This window comes from Botryllus schlosseri, chromosome 16 (genome assembly GCF_051294905.1).
Source record: "Botryllus schlosseri isolate E-star chromosome 16, Bs_hap1, whole genome shotgun sequence".
NCBI classification, from domain to species: domain Eukaryota; kingdom Metazoa; phylum Chordata; class Ascidiacea; order Stolidobranchia; family Styelidae; genus Botryllus; species Botryllus schlosseri.
In genome coordinates, this window is record NC_137251.1 from 4,387,309 (window position 1) to 4,403,143 (window position 15,835).

The 15,835-nt window shown below is 39.7% G+C and overlaps 1 protein-coding gene across 1 annotated transcript in view; it reads left to right on the plus strand.

Moving 5' to 3' along the window:
- The window catches only part of LOC145458742 (uncharacterized), a 76,869-nt gene extending 61,120 nt beyond the window's left edge, over positions 1-15,749 (plus strand). Inside the window, exons 2-15 of the mRNA XM_080337206.1 lie at positions 5,320-5,453; positions 6,924-7,012; positions 7,720-7,857; positions 8,185-8,280; positions 8,353-8,512; positions 8,572-8,669; positions 9,670-9,783; positions 10,463-10,572; positions 10,628-10,743; positions 13,524-13,613; positions 13,670-13,732; positions 13,793-13,889; positions 13,947-14,150; positions 15,173-15,749. Coding sequence (XP_080193332.1) covers positions 5,363-5,453; positions 6,924-7,012; positions 7,720-7,857; positions 8,185-8,280; positions 8,353-8,512; positions 8,572-8,669; positions 9,670-9,783; positions 10,463-10,572; positions 10,628-10,743; positions 13,524-13,613; positions 13,670-13,732; positions 13,793-13,889; positions 13,947-14,150; positions 15,173-15,353 — 1,647 coding nt within the window. The 5' untranslated portion in view covers positions 5,320-5,362 and the 3' untranslated portion in view covers positions 15,354-15,749. The remainder of the gene's footprint in view (positions 1-5,319; positions 5,454-6,923; positions 7,013-7,719; positions 7,858-8,184; positions 8,281-8,352; positions 8,513-8,571; positions 8,670-9,669; positions 9,784-10,462; positions 10,573-10,627; positions 10,744-13,523; positions 13,614-13,669; positions 13,733-13,792; positions 13,890-13,946; positions 14,151-15,172) is intronic.
- The last annotated feature ends 86 nt before the right edge of the window (positions 15,750-15,835 follow it).

The following is a 15,835-nucleotide window of genomic DNA, read 5'->3' on the forward strand; positions in this document are numbered from 1 at the left end:
GCGTATGTCGACTGTGGTGGGGTGCTGCGATCGGCCTTGCTGGCATACTAATTCACTGATTTTCCCCAATCGGTTTAGTTTTTGTTGGTTTCTTGAGCATAGTGAGGCAGTGCTGCATAATAGGATGTAATACAACTTTTAACAATGCACATTTATCAAAGTACAGACTAGCTGCGAGGTATCTTAGCATCAGTTGCAACCATGCATTTACGACACAGCCTAAAGAATTTATAGATACTGTGGGTGAGCGTCAATATAGATGTGCAGAACCTGGAAGGATTGTTGAAAGAGGATTTGAAATTTTTCTGGCAGCATTTACGTCACCTGATTTTTTAAAAGAGAAGGGTTGATTACGATAATTGTGTGAGCAACTAAGTTGTTTTAGATAGTATATATTGTAATATTGTGAGGCCGAATTCACCAAGGGCCGAGTTCACCAAGGGCCGAGTTCACTGGCAACCATAGTATCAGTATAGCGATTGTACCTTCATAATATAATATAAAATCGAAACTAACCGGAAACTAACATTGTACTGATTGGTAAAATGCTAACAGATACAACTTTTTACCGGGTCAGGCCGTTGAATTCACATTCCACATCAATGATGAGAATCGGCATCGTTCCAAACAATATTCCATCGGCAAAACAATGCACTAGAATGATATTGAGGATAATCACTCCATAGTTGGTATTGTGCACATCGACCTGGCGTGATATGTCGTACTACTCTCAATAGTTGAATCTTTCACACCGCGGTGTCCGAAAGCGTCAACCAATGCCCATTTATTAAAAATATACCTGGTAAACGTTTTGGCACTTTGATATGAACTACCCGTTGTGAAGTGTTCCCCATGCATTGCCTGTAAACCTTGAAAATTAACATGGAGTACTCGTTAAGATTGATAGCTGGAAGGATTGTACAAAATAGATGATTTATGCATTTGTGTACGTCTATGGTTTTTTTATGTATAACCTTCATAACTTTTCGCCATTTGCATCACGCTTTATGACCTGAGCATGAGCATCAACTTGCATTGTATGTGCTGCTACCCAGGTTATTTTTCCAGCAATGTAACTCCACAATCATCCAATGCAAAATCTCTCTCTTGAATATGCACATTGCTCATATATATTGCATATGCGGCAGTACGGAAAATACTTGACGGATTGAATAAATAACTTGATTTCAATAGTAGTTGAGTGGCAAAACTGTGACATAACAAATTCCCATTCTGTAAATGTCTAATGCATAAATTTTTTACAGGATCGTTAACATTTTTTTATAAATTATAGTCCATTCTAACTTTCAAGAAAAGATTGTTCGTGTATTGAAACAGCCGCAAAGCAACCCACAGTCGCGAGGAAATTGAAAAGGATTCAGGGATCCTAATAAAAGTGCAAATCATTATCTTATGGGATTTCGGCACGCCAGGCCGTCCATGAGAAGCAACCATTTCATGTTCCACTTCGCTTATATATATATATCGGCTTTCAATTAAATGAAAGGGCAAAAGAAAACAGGAAACAAAGGAACATCAAGATATCAGTTTTGGGCCCTTATCAAGCGTCTCCAGCGTGGGCGGTCGTGGGCGTCTTCGAGCGATAGCCCGCGTTGCGCTAGCTCGGTCTCTATTGTTGAGCGCCATGTGGTTCTATTCCAGCCACCTCTGCGCCATGGCTCTGTCGGAATGTGGTTGATGATGGCGGCGGCTGGTTGATCGTCTTGATGCCGCACTAGATGACCGATTAAGCGTAAGCGTCGTTCAGCAGCCAGCAAACGGCATGGGACTGTTTTTGTGAGTCTGCGCAGAGCATTGGTGGATATGTGCTCCGGGTGGTGGATGCCGAGTGCGTAGCGGAGGAGTGCATCGTAGTTGGCGTTGAGTGTCTTAGCCAGCTTTTCTGTCAGCGTGAGTGCTTCTATTCCGTAAAGAAGAACCTGCTCGACAGTGGCACGGAAAATGCGGGTCTTGAGTTGGGGTGAGGCACTTGAGTGGAAGAGGCAATGTAGCCGTCTTGCCGCGCCCCAGGCCTTTGCTCGCCTCGCCTTCAGTGCTTTTCCAGAGTCCGCGACGTCAATACCGAGGTATATAAAACTCTTGACATTCTTGAGCCTGACTTCTCCCAGTTGAATTGGTGTCGCGTTCTCCGGCAGAGCTGGTATGGCCAGAACCTCAGTCTTCTTGGCATTGATCTGGAGGCCAATACGAGCGGCGGTGGCCTCCAGTTGGTTCATGAGGCGCTGTGCTGACGCGGTATTCGGGGCCAGCAAGGCGCTTCGCTTCAGACATTGAGATATTTCCAAAGATTGTAGTCAATATGAATGTTACTTTGACGAATGGTGCCGGATTGGATTGATACTCATTGGATCGATTGATGCAGAGAAAAATAGTCTTGCTGAAAGACTATGCATATTATTCGAGTACGACAGAGGTGAAGAGATGGACACTACAATGCAACCTGTGGATAATTTCGTGTGCCTTGTGAATATGACAACCAAGTTCAGCTACAACTGCCGTTTAAGCCATATTGCATTCCAGATAATATTTCTTCACTTGTACTAGCTGGAAAAAGATATGCCGCTACTGCAAAACTGGAGATATTCTTATGCCGCAGAAACAGCAACGAAATTCGTGAGCAGGAAAGCTTATCAAAGAGACAAGAAAACAACATCAATGATAAATTTGATACGGACATTTTTGCCAATCCATCGAGCAGACTACCTCATTATCACCAAGAGATTGAGTCTTGATCCGTTATTGGAATCATTTTTATTCTGATCAGGAAATCTGGCCGCACCTGCGATATGGTAATTTTCAAAGAATAATTGATTTCTAAAGAGGCTTGAAACATACTAGTGTTCAAATGCCATGGTACTTGATGCTTGAATGCCCTCCGATGTTCAACGTCATGTGAGATCGCTGCTCTACCATCTAACTGCTGTCCTGTTATTGTCATTAAGAGAGGATAAGAAAGCTCGAAAAAATAACATTTGAGAATATATATTTTTGTTACGTGACTAGAAACATTGGTGTTATCAACTACTAGGCACAGTTATTCGATTGTTCGTAATAGCACAGCACAGTTTCATAAATTACAACAAAAATAGATGCAGACAGTACATTTATCGAATGGCTTAAACATAGGTATATCTGATATTGTAATTTGCATAAATATGAAAATCCCTTTTTGCTACATATTCACTTGACTTAAATGCTTTCCGTTAACTAGGTTCTTGTTATTCTGAATTTAGATGACAACAAGTCTGACATGATAACAAAAGTTGTTTATGCAGTTTTCAAGTGTTATAGTAAATGAAATACCCATACCCCGTATAAACTTCTCAATGATATTATGGTGTTGGTATCCTCATTGAAATTTAGACACGACTAGTATCAGAGCATTTAGGAGTCCATGAAAAGGTGAGGTATTTAAGCTGTTCAAAATCCTGCTTCTGTAATACCCATGCGATGACACATTGTTATGATTCTCGGATCCGATCAACTTCTTCCATGATCACCTGGACCGTTGAGGGAATAGATGGTGATGTGTAAGTTCGGAGATTTGTTGAGTGAAGGGGATTGTTGGATAGCCTCTATTCCGTCCCATTCTTCGAAGTCACCATCTCGCAAGTCAGCTATGATTGTCAGAGTTGACAGACAAACTGGACTGGACATGGACAACATTACAATTTAATGACTATACAAAGTATATGCTGTGAACAATCATTTATAGATCATTGGCTGTGTACAAGTCCATCAAACCTGACATGGACAATGGCAGGAACTTTCTACCTATTGTGGGTCGCTCTTGCGCACACATACACTTATAAGATATACCATCATATCATGGTAAATTGTACTCATGAAGTACCGTAGTTTGAAAAGGTAGGTTAAGACCAGGTTTTGCAGACGTTTCTTAGTCAATTGGATATTGAAATCTACTTGTTGAAGCAGAAAATGAACGGTCTGAAAAGTACACGAGTAGTATGAAGAAATGAGTTAGACTTTACTTTGTATACATCTGTTAGTCAATTGTATACTGTATCTAAAAGCTGCTGACGATTACTCCTGATATGTATCAAACAAAAATATTTTTATTTTTACTCATTTGTATATATGAGCATTCGGATCACAAGATGAATGTCCGTAACAAAGGAATAATGACTATTATTACTTCAAAAACGTGATGCTTTTTGCGATATCCTCAAGTAGGTTTTGCCAACTTTCACAACTTCAGAAGGCCTGACTCCAGAGTCAGTTTTAGAACCTGCCTGAATTGACTTGAAAAAATTAGAAATGACTTCGTGACTTGATTAAAAATTTGTAATGACTTGAAGATAGTGACCTGATCCCAACTCTAGCTCGTACTATGAAGTATCCACCTTTATTTGATACTGCGAGACCACCTCCGATCACAATGTTCATCACGTAGGCACACTGGTACATCAGTTTCGTCTGAATATTAAGCCATGCTACTGGTATTGGCCAAAACCTGTACAGTATGCACACAATTCACGTGCAAAAGAGGTCTCGATAAAAAACTTTTCACTACGTTAACGCCAGTTCCTGAAGAAAGATTGCTGGCGAACCGTTTGTTTACATCGATTTCATTCCTGTAGTGAAGCATGACTCGCGACGCGCTCAAACGCAGAGCTCACTTGAGTTTCCAATCATTGTATATATATCATTGCTTCGCCTAGCTAGACTAAGGTGGGTGTCTGATATTAAAGGCTACCCCAAGTTTTTTTGACACCTTTCCATCTTTTCATTGTATCGCAGTCTTGCGATGTTTTGAAACGATGAAGATATTAATAAAACCTGAATGATTTACTATCTTCACTGTTGCGTTGCAGTACATTCGAGCCAGTGCTCTATGGTACAGTCAGCTGATCAATGGCGTATTATGTCGTAATACAACAAAACGACGTCGGGGTCAGAAGAGGTTGTGTTTATAAAATGCAATTGTTCACGGAAGCGGTTGGAGTCGTATTCCGTCCACGTTTTTGTTTCTATTGCCGTTAGATGACTAATGGGAATAAGTTGAACCAATTTCAATCACTGAATTCTTGCGAGTAGGAAATTTATAGCTTGATAACAGAGCTTTCTTGTGGAAGAGTGTTTTGCACTGTTGCTTTATGATAGATTTTACGTCGTGTGATCGTCTATTAGCAGTGTTAGGGTTAAAAGAACACTTATTGCATCGATAGTACAATTACTCCCAGTCCATGATACTTTGTATTGATTCGCTGTGTTACAGTTCTCTTGATTCTTGAATCCATTGCTCTCTCTGTACTGACGTTTGGATATGTGTTTCAGATATATAAAATAAAGTTGAATATTTACCATACATTAAATCATCATGGCATGCGGATCAACTGGCTCAACGCACAATTGTTCGAGTCGAGGAAGCTGTTTAGAAGGAGTTTGTGTATGCACTGTGGAATTCGCAGGTATGTTGATTTTACTGCTACTGCTATGGGGGCAATAACTCCAATCTTGGATTCTTGATTTTTAAAAAAATATATCAATCAATCATCAGATCAAAACACAACGAGATTGCGATATAATGAAAAGATAGCAGGGTGCCGAGAAGACTTGGAGTAGCCTTTATCAAGTTTAGGCGCTTCCTCCTTTGCTGTACATATAAGACCCACTGACCCAGTACGTAGGTGCAGCAGATAAAAAGATATATGTGGATCTAGGGAATTGATGTCCAAAATGATTTCGTTTATTCTTCTGAGAAGAGTAACTATAAAAACATGCTTCATCATGATCATTTATCATGAAGATAAGCCTATATCATTCAAATTACGGTTTTACAGTGCATGTCGCAAATGTAACGTCATCACTTTACGTGAGCTATATGCCTTGCTATACCCCTGCCAAATTGTGTCAAAATTATAAAACTATTTGTTTGGTGTTCTGACGATAATCTCACAATAAGTAACATATTCAAAATGTTCTTCTTTTGACTTTGCCAAAATGTAAATTGAAAGTTCAAACGTTGCTGAAATGCTAATTGATTTCACCCGTTAGTCAAATCGCAACGACATGTGAAAATGTCAAAATTTTACGATTGACAGGTATATTATGTTACCTGATTATGTTTTAAAAAGCAGTTTAGTTGGACGTGTTTGGACGAAAACCTTTTTGCACTACTTGAAATCCAGCCTTTTGCCCTTGTCCTAAGGTTAGGCAGATCTCAGAATTGTGAACTTCCATCAGAATATGCATATGTGGTGCATAGCGAGTGAAAATAATGGTGTGTGAACACACGAAGAAGTGCCCATCTATGTACCGTAGTAATGTAGGAAATGACAGGGAGGTAAATGCGCCGTTCATTGGGTGACACATATCAGTTTGTTAAGATCACGATTACTATCTCCAACCTATTAAATCACAGCACTTCATATACTAAGCCTATTTCATAGTTCGATATGTTGAGATTTAAATGGTGTACTGTAGATACACATATCGTTGGCCTGAATCAAAGTCTCGCTTATTGACATATGTTATAATATTGCAAAGTCTTGCTTGGTTTGCTTTTGAGCGCAGTAGGTCCGATGATCTTGTATTGTATGGATTAAGTTATTAAAGTGTATATAATTTACCCTCTTTCATTTTAATTACTTAAATTCTATCGAGGTTACTGTCTGGATACTTCTGCAGCTCATAGCTCATTATTTCATCCAAATTGGTGCCAGTACTCCTATAGGGCTACAGATGTAGTACCAGATTCATTACTACAAGCTCATTTTGTATACTCACAGTGTGGTTCGGAAAATTGTTATCGATAGGCTTGTACCAACGAAATTGAGTCCTTCCAATATTGATCATCACTCCTCAATTCAATCTATATATGCTTTCTTGAGATAGTGCTTATGTATGCTTCCAATCACGTAAAATCCATATCTTTTCAGGTGAGCAATGTTCTGACACCAACAAAGGATTCACGGCCGCATTCAGCAGTCTTTATGGCATGCTATTTTTAGTCAGTCTGATTCAATTGGTGAGTATACGCGAGGAATCAATAGTATATTAAATTTTTCAGCGCTAACTGTAATGATGTATAACCACCATATTTGATTAGGCTATATATATATCCATCACCATATCTTAATTTGATATCTTTTTTCATTCATCAGCTACTTCCAAACCAAACATTAGTAAAAATTAATTTGAAATGAGATGAACGTTGAATTTACTGGGTTATAACTTTGAAACGTACTAGTTAGGGCTTTGGGGCAGGCGTAAATATTATAGGCCTATCGCTGCTTCTCCGGTTTCATTACGTTAAAAAATGGGGTTTTAAGATGAACACTCAACTTGAAATATCTATCACGCTCCAAGAATAAAGAAACACCATTGGTAATATTGTTTGAGTGAAATAACAGTGTTAATTTTCACAATTAACAGCAGTGTGATGACCAAATGTGTTCCCACTTGCTACCAGGAAAGGTACCACAAGTTGCGAACCACTGATGTAGAGTATCGAGGTTCTGTTTGTAATAATTCTGACAGGATTCTGTTATAGACCTATTTGAAAAGGTTACATATTATCCTAGTGAATAATTGAAAAATCTGAATCATGTGTTCACCATGTAACATCTCCTTGTTGCCTTATTGCTGTGGCTGATTTTAGATTGTATTGATGTAGCATATGTAACAGATGACAAGACAAAGTATCCCATAATAAACATTCAATTTTTGTCTCAGGTGCTGTGCGTTAATGCGGAATATAAAAAATTGAAAGGTGCTACAGTTTGGTCCGCGTGCCGTTTGACGACACAGAAATTATTGCATCTGTTAATATTGATGGCGGCTCTCACGAGAATACTATACTTTGCGTTAATGGTGAGTCTCGTTATTGGTTGCTTATGGTTTTGAGTACCAGAATTATACACCCTTGCTTTGATATTATTATCTCACCATGAGAACTCTGGAATCTGTTGTGCAATAATACTTGAAATGATAACAAAATCTATGTAATATATTATTGTATGCATTTTGAAATTGGAAACCATGCCCTGCTACATTATTTGCGATAATTATTGGGCTGTGAATTGATTCTGCAGAAGTAACTCAACTAATTCCTACCCAAGATGACTGATGTCAATTGATCCTCTATATTTTCATGTAATGCAGGCCTACTGTCATTTGAAATTTACCGTTTTCTTTCAGGGTTTGATTCCCGACATCTGGTTGAAAACCATGGAACTTGTATATGACCCGTTACTTATAACTGGAATGTCCTTGGTAGTGTGCTACTGGAGTGAGGTAATATACTACTGTCATTAGTGATTTACCGCTGAATAGAATGTAATGGGAACACTCTGTTATTCTTGACAGGCTTTTTTTCTTGAGGATGTTAGCACTTGCGCGTCCCGGGGCGGATGCTTTTTGTCAAAGTCCTGGCTTGCTTTTACTATCTTCAATTTGTTTTTGTATCTCGCTGTTGTCGCGCAATTCATCATTGTATATTCAGGCGTGATCGGGAATAATCACACTGGTTTGTATTGTACGTTTGGGTATGTTTAATAAGTGAAAACATCTCGTATTTTTGTTCAGGTCACTGGCTTGGAGGTGCGTTTCAATCATTTTTCGCTCTTGTTCTCTTTATTCTTTACGTGATCTTCATGACCATCGGAGTGGAAATGTACTTCAAGGTAAATGTTGTAGCATTGTAGTTGATATTTACCCAGTTACTTACCTAGATAACTGTATATCAAAATGTAATTCAGCATCTCAGCGCATGTTTCTCAGCCCAAGAACCGGTCTAGACAGTTACTTTGGTTGCAAAACATTGCCCGAGGTCAAGGTTTGATCAATAGAAAAGCAACTGCAAGGGATGATAATTAACACCTTAAACATTTGTGCCGACTGAACACTAGTGTGGCAACTGGTCTTATTGTGATCTGTAATCAACTCTTGCATTTGTCAATCACTGTTACTCGACAATATTGCTTGCAATATTTCACAGAACTTGTATTTGATTTGCTCCTGAAGAAAAATTGGTGTTGTCTGTAGTTTGCAGTTAACCGATCAATCCTTATACATCTTCACTGTGTAAGTTGCATGTCGCAAATGGGCTAGTGATGAGGGAAAGCCAATCACTGAAAACATGTTGGGGTCCAAAAGCATACCCTCCATAATAGTCAGTTTTTAAAAAAAGTGTAGGCCTAACATATGGATGAGTGATAATAATATTGTTAAATTAATCTAATGTATTGTGTTGATAATAATGTGATGCAAGGCCACTACAATGCATGTCACCCCAACCCTCCTACACGTAAAATGAGTGACACTTTTCTATTGGTGAAGATGTTTGTCCCCTTTTTCCACTGAGAATTTGACTCCTGCAATGTTTACATTCTACTGGTTTAGTTTAAAATACGACAGAATTTAAATTAGGTAGGCCTACATCTCTATAGGTGTTGCATTCTCACAAGAGCTTTAATAGCTTACCACATATCGAGCTAAGACAAAGAAGTCGACATTGTGCTCTGTGTTCACAGACTATATTGTAGAATTGTATACTTGATTCCACACATGAAGTAACAATGAGTATTGATTTTGAATTTGGCAACAGAGTCAATTGATATACAAGTGCTACAATAATCTATCCAATATAAGAGTACCATATGTCAACCGGCTGTTGTTTTTTAGGTTCGTGGAGCATTCAATTCGAAAACTGAATCGATACCAGCGACAAGAGAAGCGGCATATGAAATTGTCAATTCTCGGGAAGTATTGAAATCTCGATTGGCCATTGTGGTCCAGGTGAATTCTGATTTGTAAAGTTTCTTCCCAATGAGTCACGCGTTGCTGCGCAAGCTATTGCTCTGCATGTGACTGAAGCTCGGTGACGTTGTGCATCGTAAACTGATGTTCTCCACGCGAGAAGCTCGGCAGATCTCGTGTTTATCTCCGAAACAATAACTCACTATCACACTTCTATTTGTACGAGTAATTTTATGACAGAGTAAAAGTTCTTTCCCTCGCCAAAGTCCTCTTAATACACGCAATGAATTTATACTATCGGAGTAATTTTTCTTCACTGTATTGTGAAAAGGGTCGGCAACGAAGTACTATGTTGCAAGTGTACAACATACTCACTTGAAATTGCTGTTTTGGATAGAGCAGTTCGTATAGCATCAAGGCCAGATATGATTCCGGTCATGGAAGTAGTGGTAGTAGTGGTATGGCTCTAAATATTCAGTAATCATAACAATGACTGTCTCGGCTAGAGTGCTATTAGCAACTCTGTGGAGTAGTCTGTATGATATCAAATTTGCTTCCAGTATGAATTTCCGTATATTGTGTTTTTATCTTTTGATTTTAAGTATGTTGGGCATATCTCTGTGTGTCATTCAAAGTGTAGTGTTACTTCATTATAATGGATATAGTAACAAGACCAAACTCGTTTAGCCACAAATTTCACAGCCCATATTTTTTCAAGGCCTTATTTTTGCTGCTAATGGTGCTATGCGCTGTGTCGGAAGCTGTCGCCACACTGTGGAAGGACAAGGTCGATGTACATACAAGAAGCATTCATACTGTCATGCATAGGTACGTCGCATTTACTGTCCCGTCATTCAATAACATTGAGTACGTTCTATTTCAGAATGGCCGAGGTTGGAGTTATTTTGTGGTTTCCTTGCGTGCTGTGGAATTCGGCTTATCCGGAACAATTATGGTTCCTCAATCCCAGGAAATTACTTCGCTTGAGGGATAATAACGGTATTTGGCCTTTTGTAATGTCACCTTGTAATCCATCCAGCTATGGCCTGACTCTGTTGAATTATTTCATTAGATTACTACTTCCACGAATTAATATTGTAAATTGCTAGTTCTTTATTGCTGAACCCAAATTCCAATCAATTTTACTATTATGTGCATTAGGTGGCATTGTGTCAATGTATACCATAGCTAATTAATATTGCGCAATCAACAACCTATGGTCAAGTCAAACCTCTTCTTCGTTCTCTGGATCACCCCTGTTGCACTTTGTAAATAAATTGATTGCCTGATTTCGAATATAATGCAGCCCTACAGCTCTCGACTAGGTGCTGATTATTGACATCAATGGAATGCTAACTTCACCTCCACAAGTCTTGTTTGCAAAAACATTTTTCTTCTGAGGAATTATATGGTGAAGAATTGTTGAATTTACAATGTAGGTGCTACGGTGCACTTTGTCTGAAATCAATGCCATGTTTGCTTCAAATTTTGGAATCAAGTTAACGGGTGTCAAAATAAAATAAGTATAATATGATAAATAACATCTATAGTCGAGAAACCTGACAGTGTAATCAATATTAGCTGCGGGGCATGATATATTGCGTGAGCATGATTACGTATTCAAATTCACTGTACACAAGAAATTTGGTTCCAGCAAACTGTTAACTTCACATCATAAATCAGGGGCGGGCAACTTCTCCAAGTCGGCGGGCCGGATATAGGAAAATTAAGTATTTGGCGGGCCGGATTGCTGAATCGATACATTATTCGCCCATTTATCCACGTATACAAGGAATAAATCGTATTTAATGAATGTATTTTAACGACAGCAATGCAACTTCAAAGCTATTTCTCGCCAATAATGACGAAGACAATGTGGATTTGAGAACAGCACTGTCATACAGCAAGGGTGGCCAATCTTTTTGCCAGTCACGGCCGCATTTCGACTACTCATGTAGCCTACGGCCGCATTCCAGGGAATAGTCGTAATGAACTAGCAGGACGCCAAATACTCATTTTAAAGTGTCTATGTCCATTTCCGGCTGTTCATAGTCGCGCGAAGCGCGAAAATTTTTTCAGATTCATTCATGAATTTCGTCAATAAAATTAGTAGTTCTACATATTATTTCTCATCCTATGTGATCAGATTCACCGGTAGAGTTGGTGGAGGGTCGGTCAGGGCAGGCCAATTATTATTAGTCACTTTGTTGCATGCTGTTCTTTGCATGTCTTGACCTCCCGTCAGGATTGTCGATATAGTGAGGAGAACACGATTCCGAGTTGGTATTTCTATATGTGGCGCATCTGTTCGCAACTGTACTGTGGGGCTCTGATTGCAACTATATTAAAATCGAAAAATAAAGTCACATTGAATCGCGCTCTGCGCGAAGAAACTTTCAAGAATAATTAAAATCTTTCAAGAAATCGGGAGTCAATTCGTAAATTCAAACTATACGTCGACGGCCGCCAACACCTACTAATTGAATTACATGTCCACGGCCGCACAAATTTGCTTCTACGGCCGCAGGTTGGCCACCCCTGTCATACAGGTACCACCATGTCTGCTTTTCTCTGATCAATCAACACACGGTGCAATCGTTCATTAAGATTTCAAGGCATTCAATAAGCCCGGTAGCCCAAATTTACCAAGATATCAATGCATTAGGGTTAAGTAGGTGACGAGATGGCGTGGTTGTTAAACTGTGCAGCCTATCTATCTCGATATTGAATTCATGCGGGCCGCGGCCTTGAAATTTGAAATTGGCCCGCGACCCGTTTTCAGTTGGCGACACCTGGCATAATCGGTGTCTTACAAAAGCCTAGAAGTGTGCGCCGTGCTACAAGTCTGTGGTTACGGAATCAAAAATAAGAAATATCGGCCTGGTGTATATGACCATTGTCGTCGACAAACACTATTATTACCACAAATGACATTAGGGTTCACTACATCGTAAATGCCGATAATGCAAGTCTTCTCGCTTCGACGAACTTACGCGTAAGCTCCACCCTCGCTCGCTGTACGTACATCCATATGTATAAAAACATACAATCACTAAAATGTATGTGAGCAAGTATAGTGGGGAATCTCGGAAGACTGGGGCAGGCGGGCCACATTATCATGTAAGACGAAAAACTGTCCGCGGGCCGTATGTTGCCCACCCCTGTCATAAATGCTGTTGATATGATTACCGTGAATATCTAGACTCCCATCCAGGGTTGTAACCAAGTCGCAAGGGTCCGAGTCACAAGTCAATCTCACTTTTATAGTTTTGACTCGAGTCAAGTCGAGTCATTTTCAATTACCACCGAGTCAGTGCTAGTACGAGTCAGCAAGCAGAGGGTCAAGTTCGAGTCCAAGTCATTGTGTTGACTGCTCAGTTTCCAGTTGAGTCTTGTTAAACCCTCTTTTTATAACTGTGTTTGGTGATACCAAATAGTTTCCATTTATAATATACCAATTTTCCTCACTTTTAGCAGTTTCTGGTCACATTTTCAAGTACCAGTACCAATAGACGAAATCCCAATAGTGTGGTTACTTTAGTATTCCTCGAAATTACAATGAAATGTCGGCCTTGGCCGTCTGAGTCTCAAGTCGTATGACTTGGTTAGAGTCACACGCAATGACTCAAGCCAATACACAGATTGAATCGAGTCTAGTCATTTCCGTATTTTGAGAAAATTTGTCGAGTCATCAGAAAAAAGTGACTCGAGTCATTACAACCCTGCTCCCATCTATTTGTGTGAAATTTTTAACACAGACTGCAAATTTTCTTTCGCAGTACTGCAAAGCTTGATTTCCAGAAGGTATGTCGGTTATAGCACATTTGCGATGCCAGACGATGCCTCTAGTGTTGCCGAGGAACAAACAGGTGTGTATATCTATCTGCAGTTTACATGCTTGCTATAAATGCTCCCCACAATTTAGAGTGTTGGATATGCTTTGATGACGCGTCAACCGATGACTTCATAGCGCCTTGTGTCTGCAAAGGTATGATGTCAACTTTGAATCATCTCCTGTTTCTGAGATGACATCTTTCCTTACATACAGGTGGCATGTCAAAAGTTCATCACAACTGCTTGAAGAGGTGGCTGTTGGAAAATTTCCGTGATGATGGGACGCCCACCTGTAGTGTCTGCAAGCATGAGTAAGTTAGTTCGGTGTACGCCTGCGACATTTATTTCAATTGTGATTTTGTATCAAGATACAACATGCTGAAAGAATACCCTGCAGCTCTGCCCTGCCAGCCGTGCGCGAAGTGGACTTGCACTCTGTCGTCTGCGTTGCTTACTTGCGCCGTGGCCCCGTGCGTTTTGATATACCTGTTCAAAACGCAGAACGAAATCCCGACTCCGATAAAAGTGACTGCCGTCGGATTCAGTATTTTACTCATCTGCATTAGCTTGAAGTGAGTGCAATATATTTCCAACCTGGATGTCAACTAAGGTTGTAATGAGTCAAGTCATGACTCGATTCGAGCCACGTATTTTTGGTGACTCGAGTCACTTTCCGAAATACGAAAAATGACTCGACTCAACCCAAGTCATTTGACTCAAGACTCGCACCGCTAAGACAGGCATTTTGTCGCAACTTCGAATAATAGTAAGCTACCACAATATTGGTATTTCGTCTATAAGTACTGGTGTTGGTAAAATAAGGACATAGACCGTGTATAGTGAGGAAAATTAGTACATTATGAATACCAGGCATTCAATATCCCCGAACAGAGCTGTAATAAGTAAGTTGAACCGGACTTAATTTGAAAATGAACAGTTAACGCAATGACTTGGACTCGGACACGAGTCACAACACTGTGACTCGACGTTTGAACCCTTACTTGACTTGAAGCGAAAATGACTTGACTCTAGTCAAAACAAAAGTAGAATTGACTAGTGACTCGGGTCCTTGGCTACAACCCTGGTATTAACTGCGTCGTCCCGACACGGACCAAAAATGGAATCGTCTCAGAAAATTTCATGAGATCGGCGAGCCGGTTAGTGTTAGCGGTTACTATCAATCACTTCTTGTAACCGAACCGGCTGATAATTTCAAATTTTGTGACAGACTTGGCTGACAAAAGTTTGATTCAGACCACTGCTCATGGGGCATTGCAAATACTAAAAAGATAAGATTATACTGTTGCAGTCTTCGCAGACAATTCGTCGTGGACATGTGGAAACGAGTCGTGAAACTACAGTGTCATAAAATGGTGTAGACAGCCAAATCTCACGTCTCACTGCAACTGGATTACGGCATAGTTTCCATTTGGCAAGGTCAATTTTAGGGTAATTTTTTACCAGGTCACCAAGCGCTAAATTTGATGAAATGAGTGTCAATCGAAAGCTGCCGCTGTACTTACTACGAAAATATAAATTTTCTACTCTACAACATCGTAGGACACTATGGTGAAACCGTGATGTTCCCTTTCAGGATTTTTGACATCAGTCTGACGAGCCTGCTCCGTCTAACACGAGAGTCATCTGTGAGAATATTCAACTACGATGCATCGTTAGCAAGCGATGATGTGATATCAATATCGGGGGAGGACCAATCCACTGATGTAGTCTGCGTGACGTACCCAGGACCTCGGGAAATCTTATCAGCATCTTGACTCAATCAACTGTTATTCATAATCATGTGTCTGCAGTTTGGATTTTTTCATAATTTCCTTCTTTAGCAACACCTTTTTGTATGTGCTTAATTTATCAGTATTTCAGGACATTTGGCATTTATCAAGTGGAAGTGCAAACTCGTTGTACATAAGATTTAGGTTGTGTTACACCTTTCCTCATATCTGATAACGTTGCAGTGTAGCCACAGCAGGAACTGTGACACACAATTTTGTTACGCCTGGTAAACTTAAGACAAGATTTTCTTGACCTCTCCAATGCCCTGATTCACATGAAATACTCAATGTCTACGACGCTCCAGAGTTTTCCTTTATGTACACCTATGACGATATTTTACTCTTGATTTTGTTGATATGAAATATTTGAATTTCACGTTGTCTGCGTGTTTGTTTATGTTAGCATGTACCGGGAGCCGAAGTTGCAGAACTCTAGGTGTGTTGGAGTAATTACTTTGACATGCCAG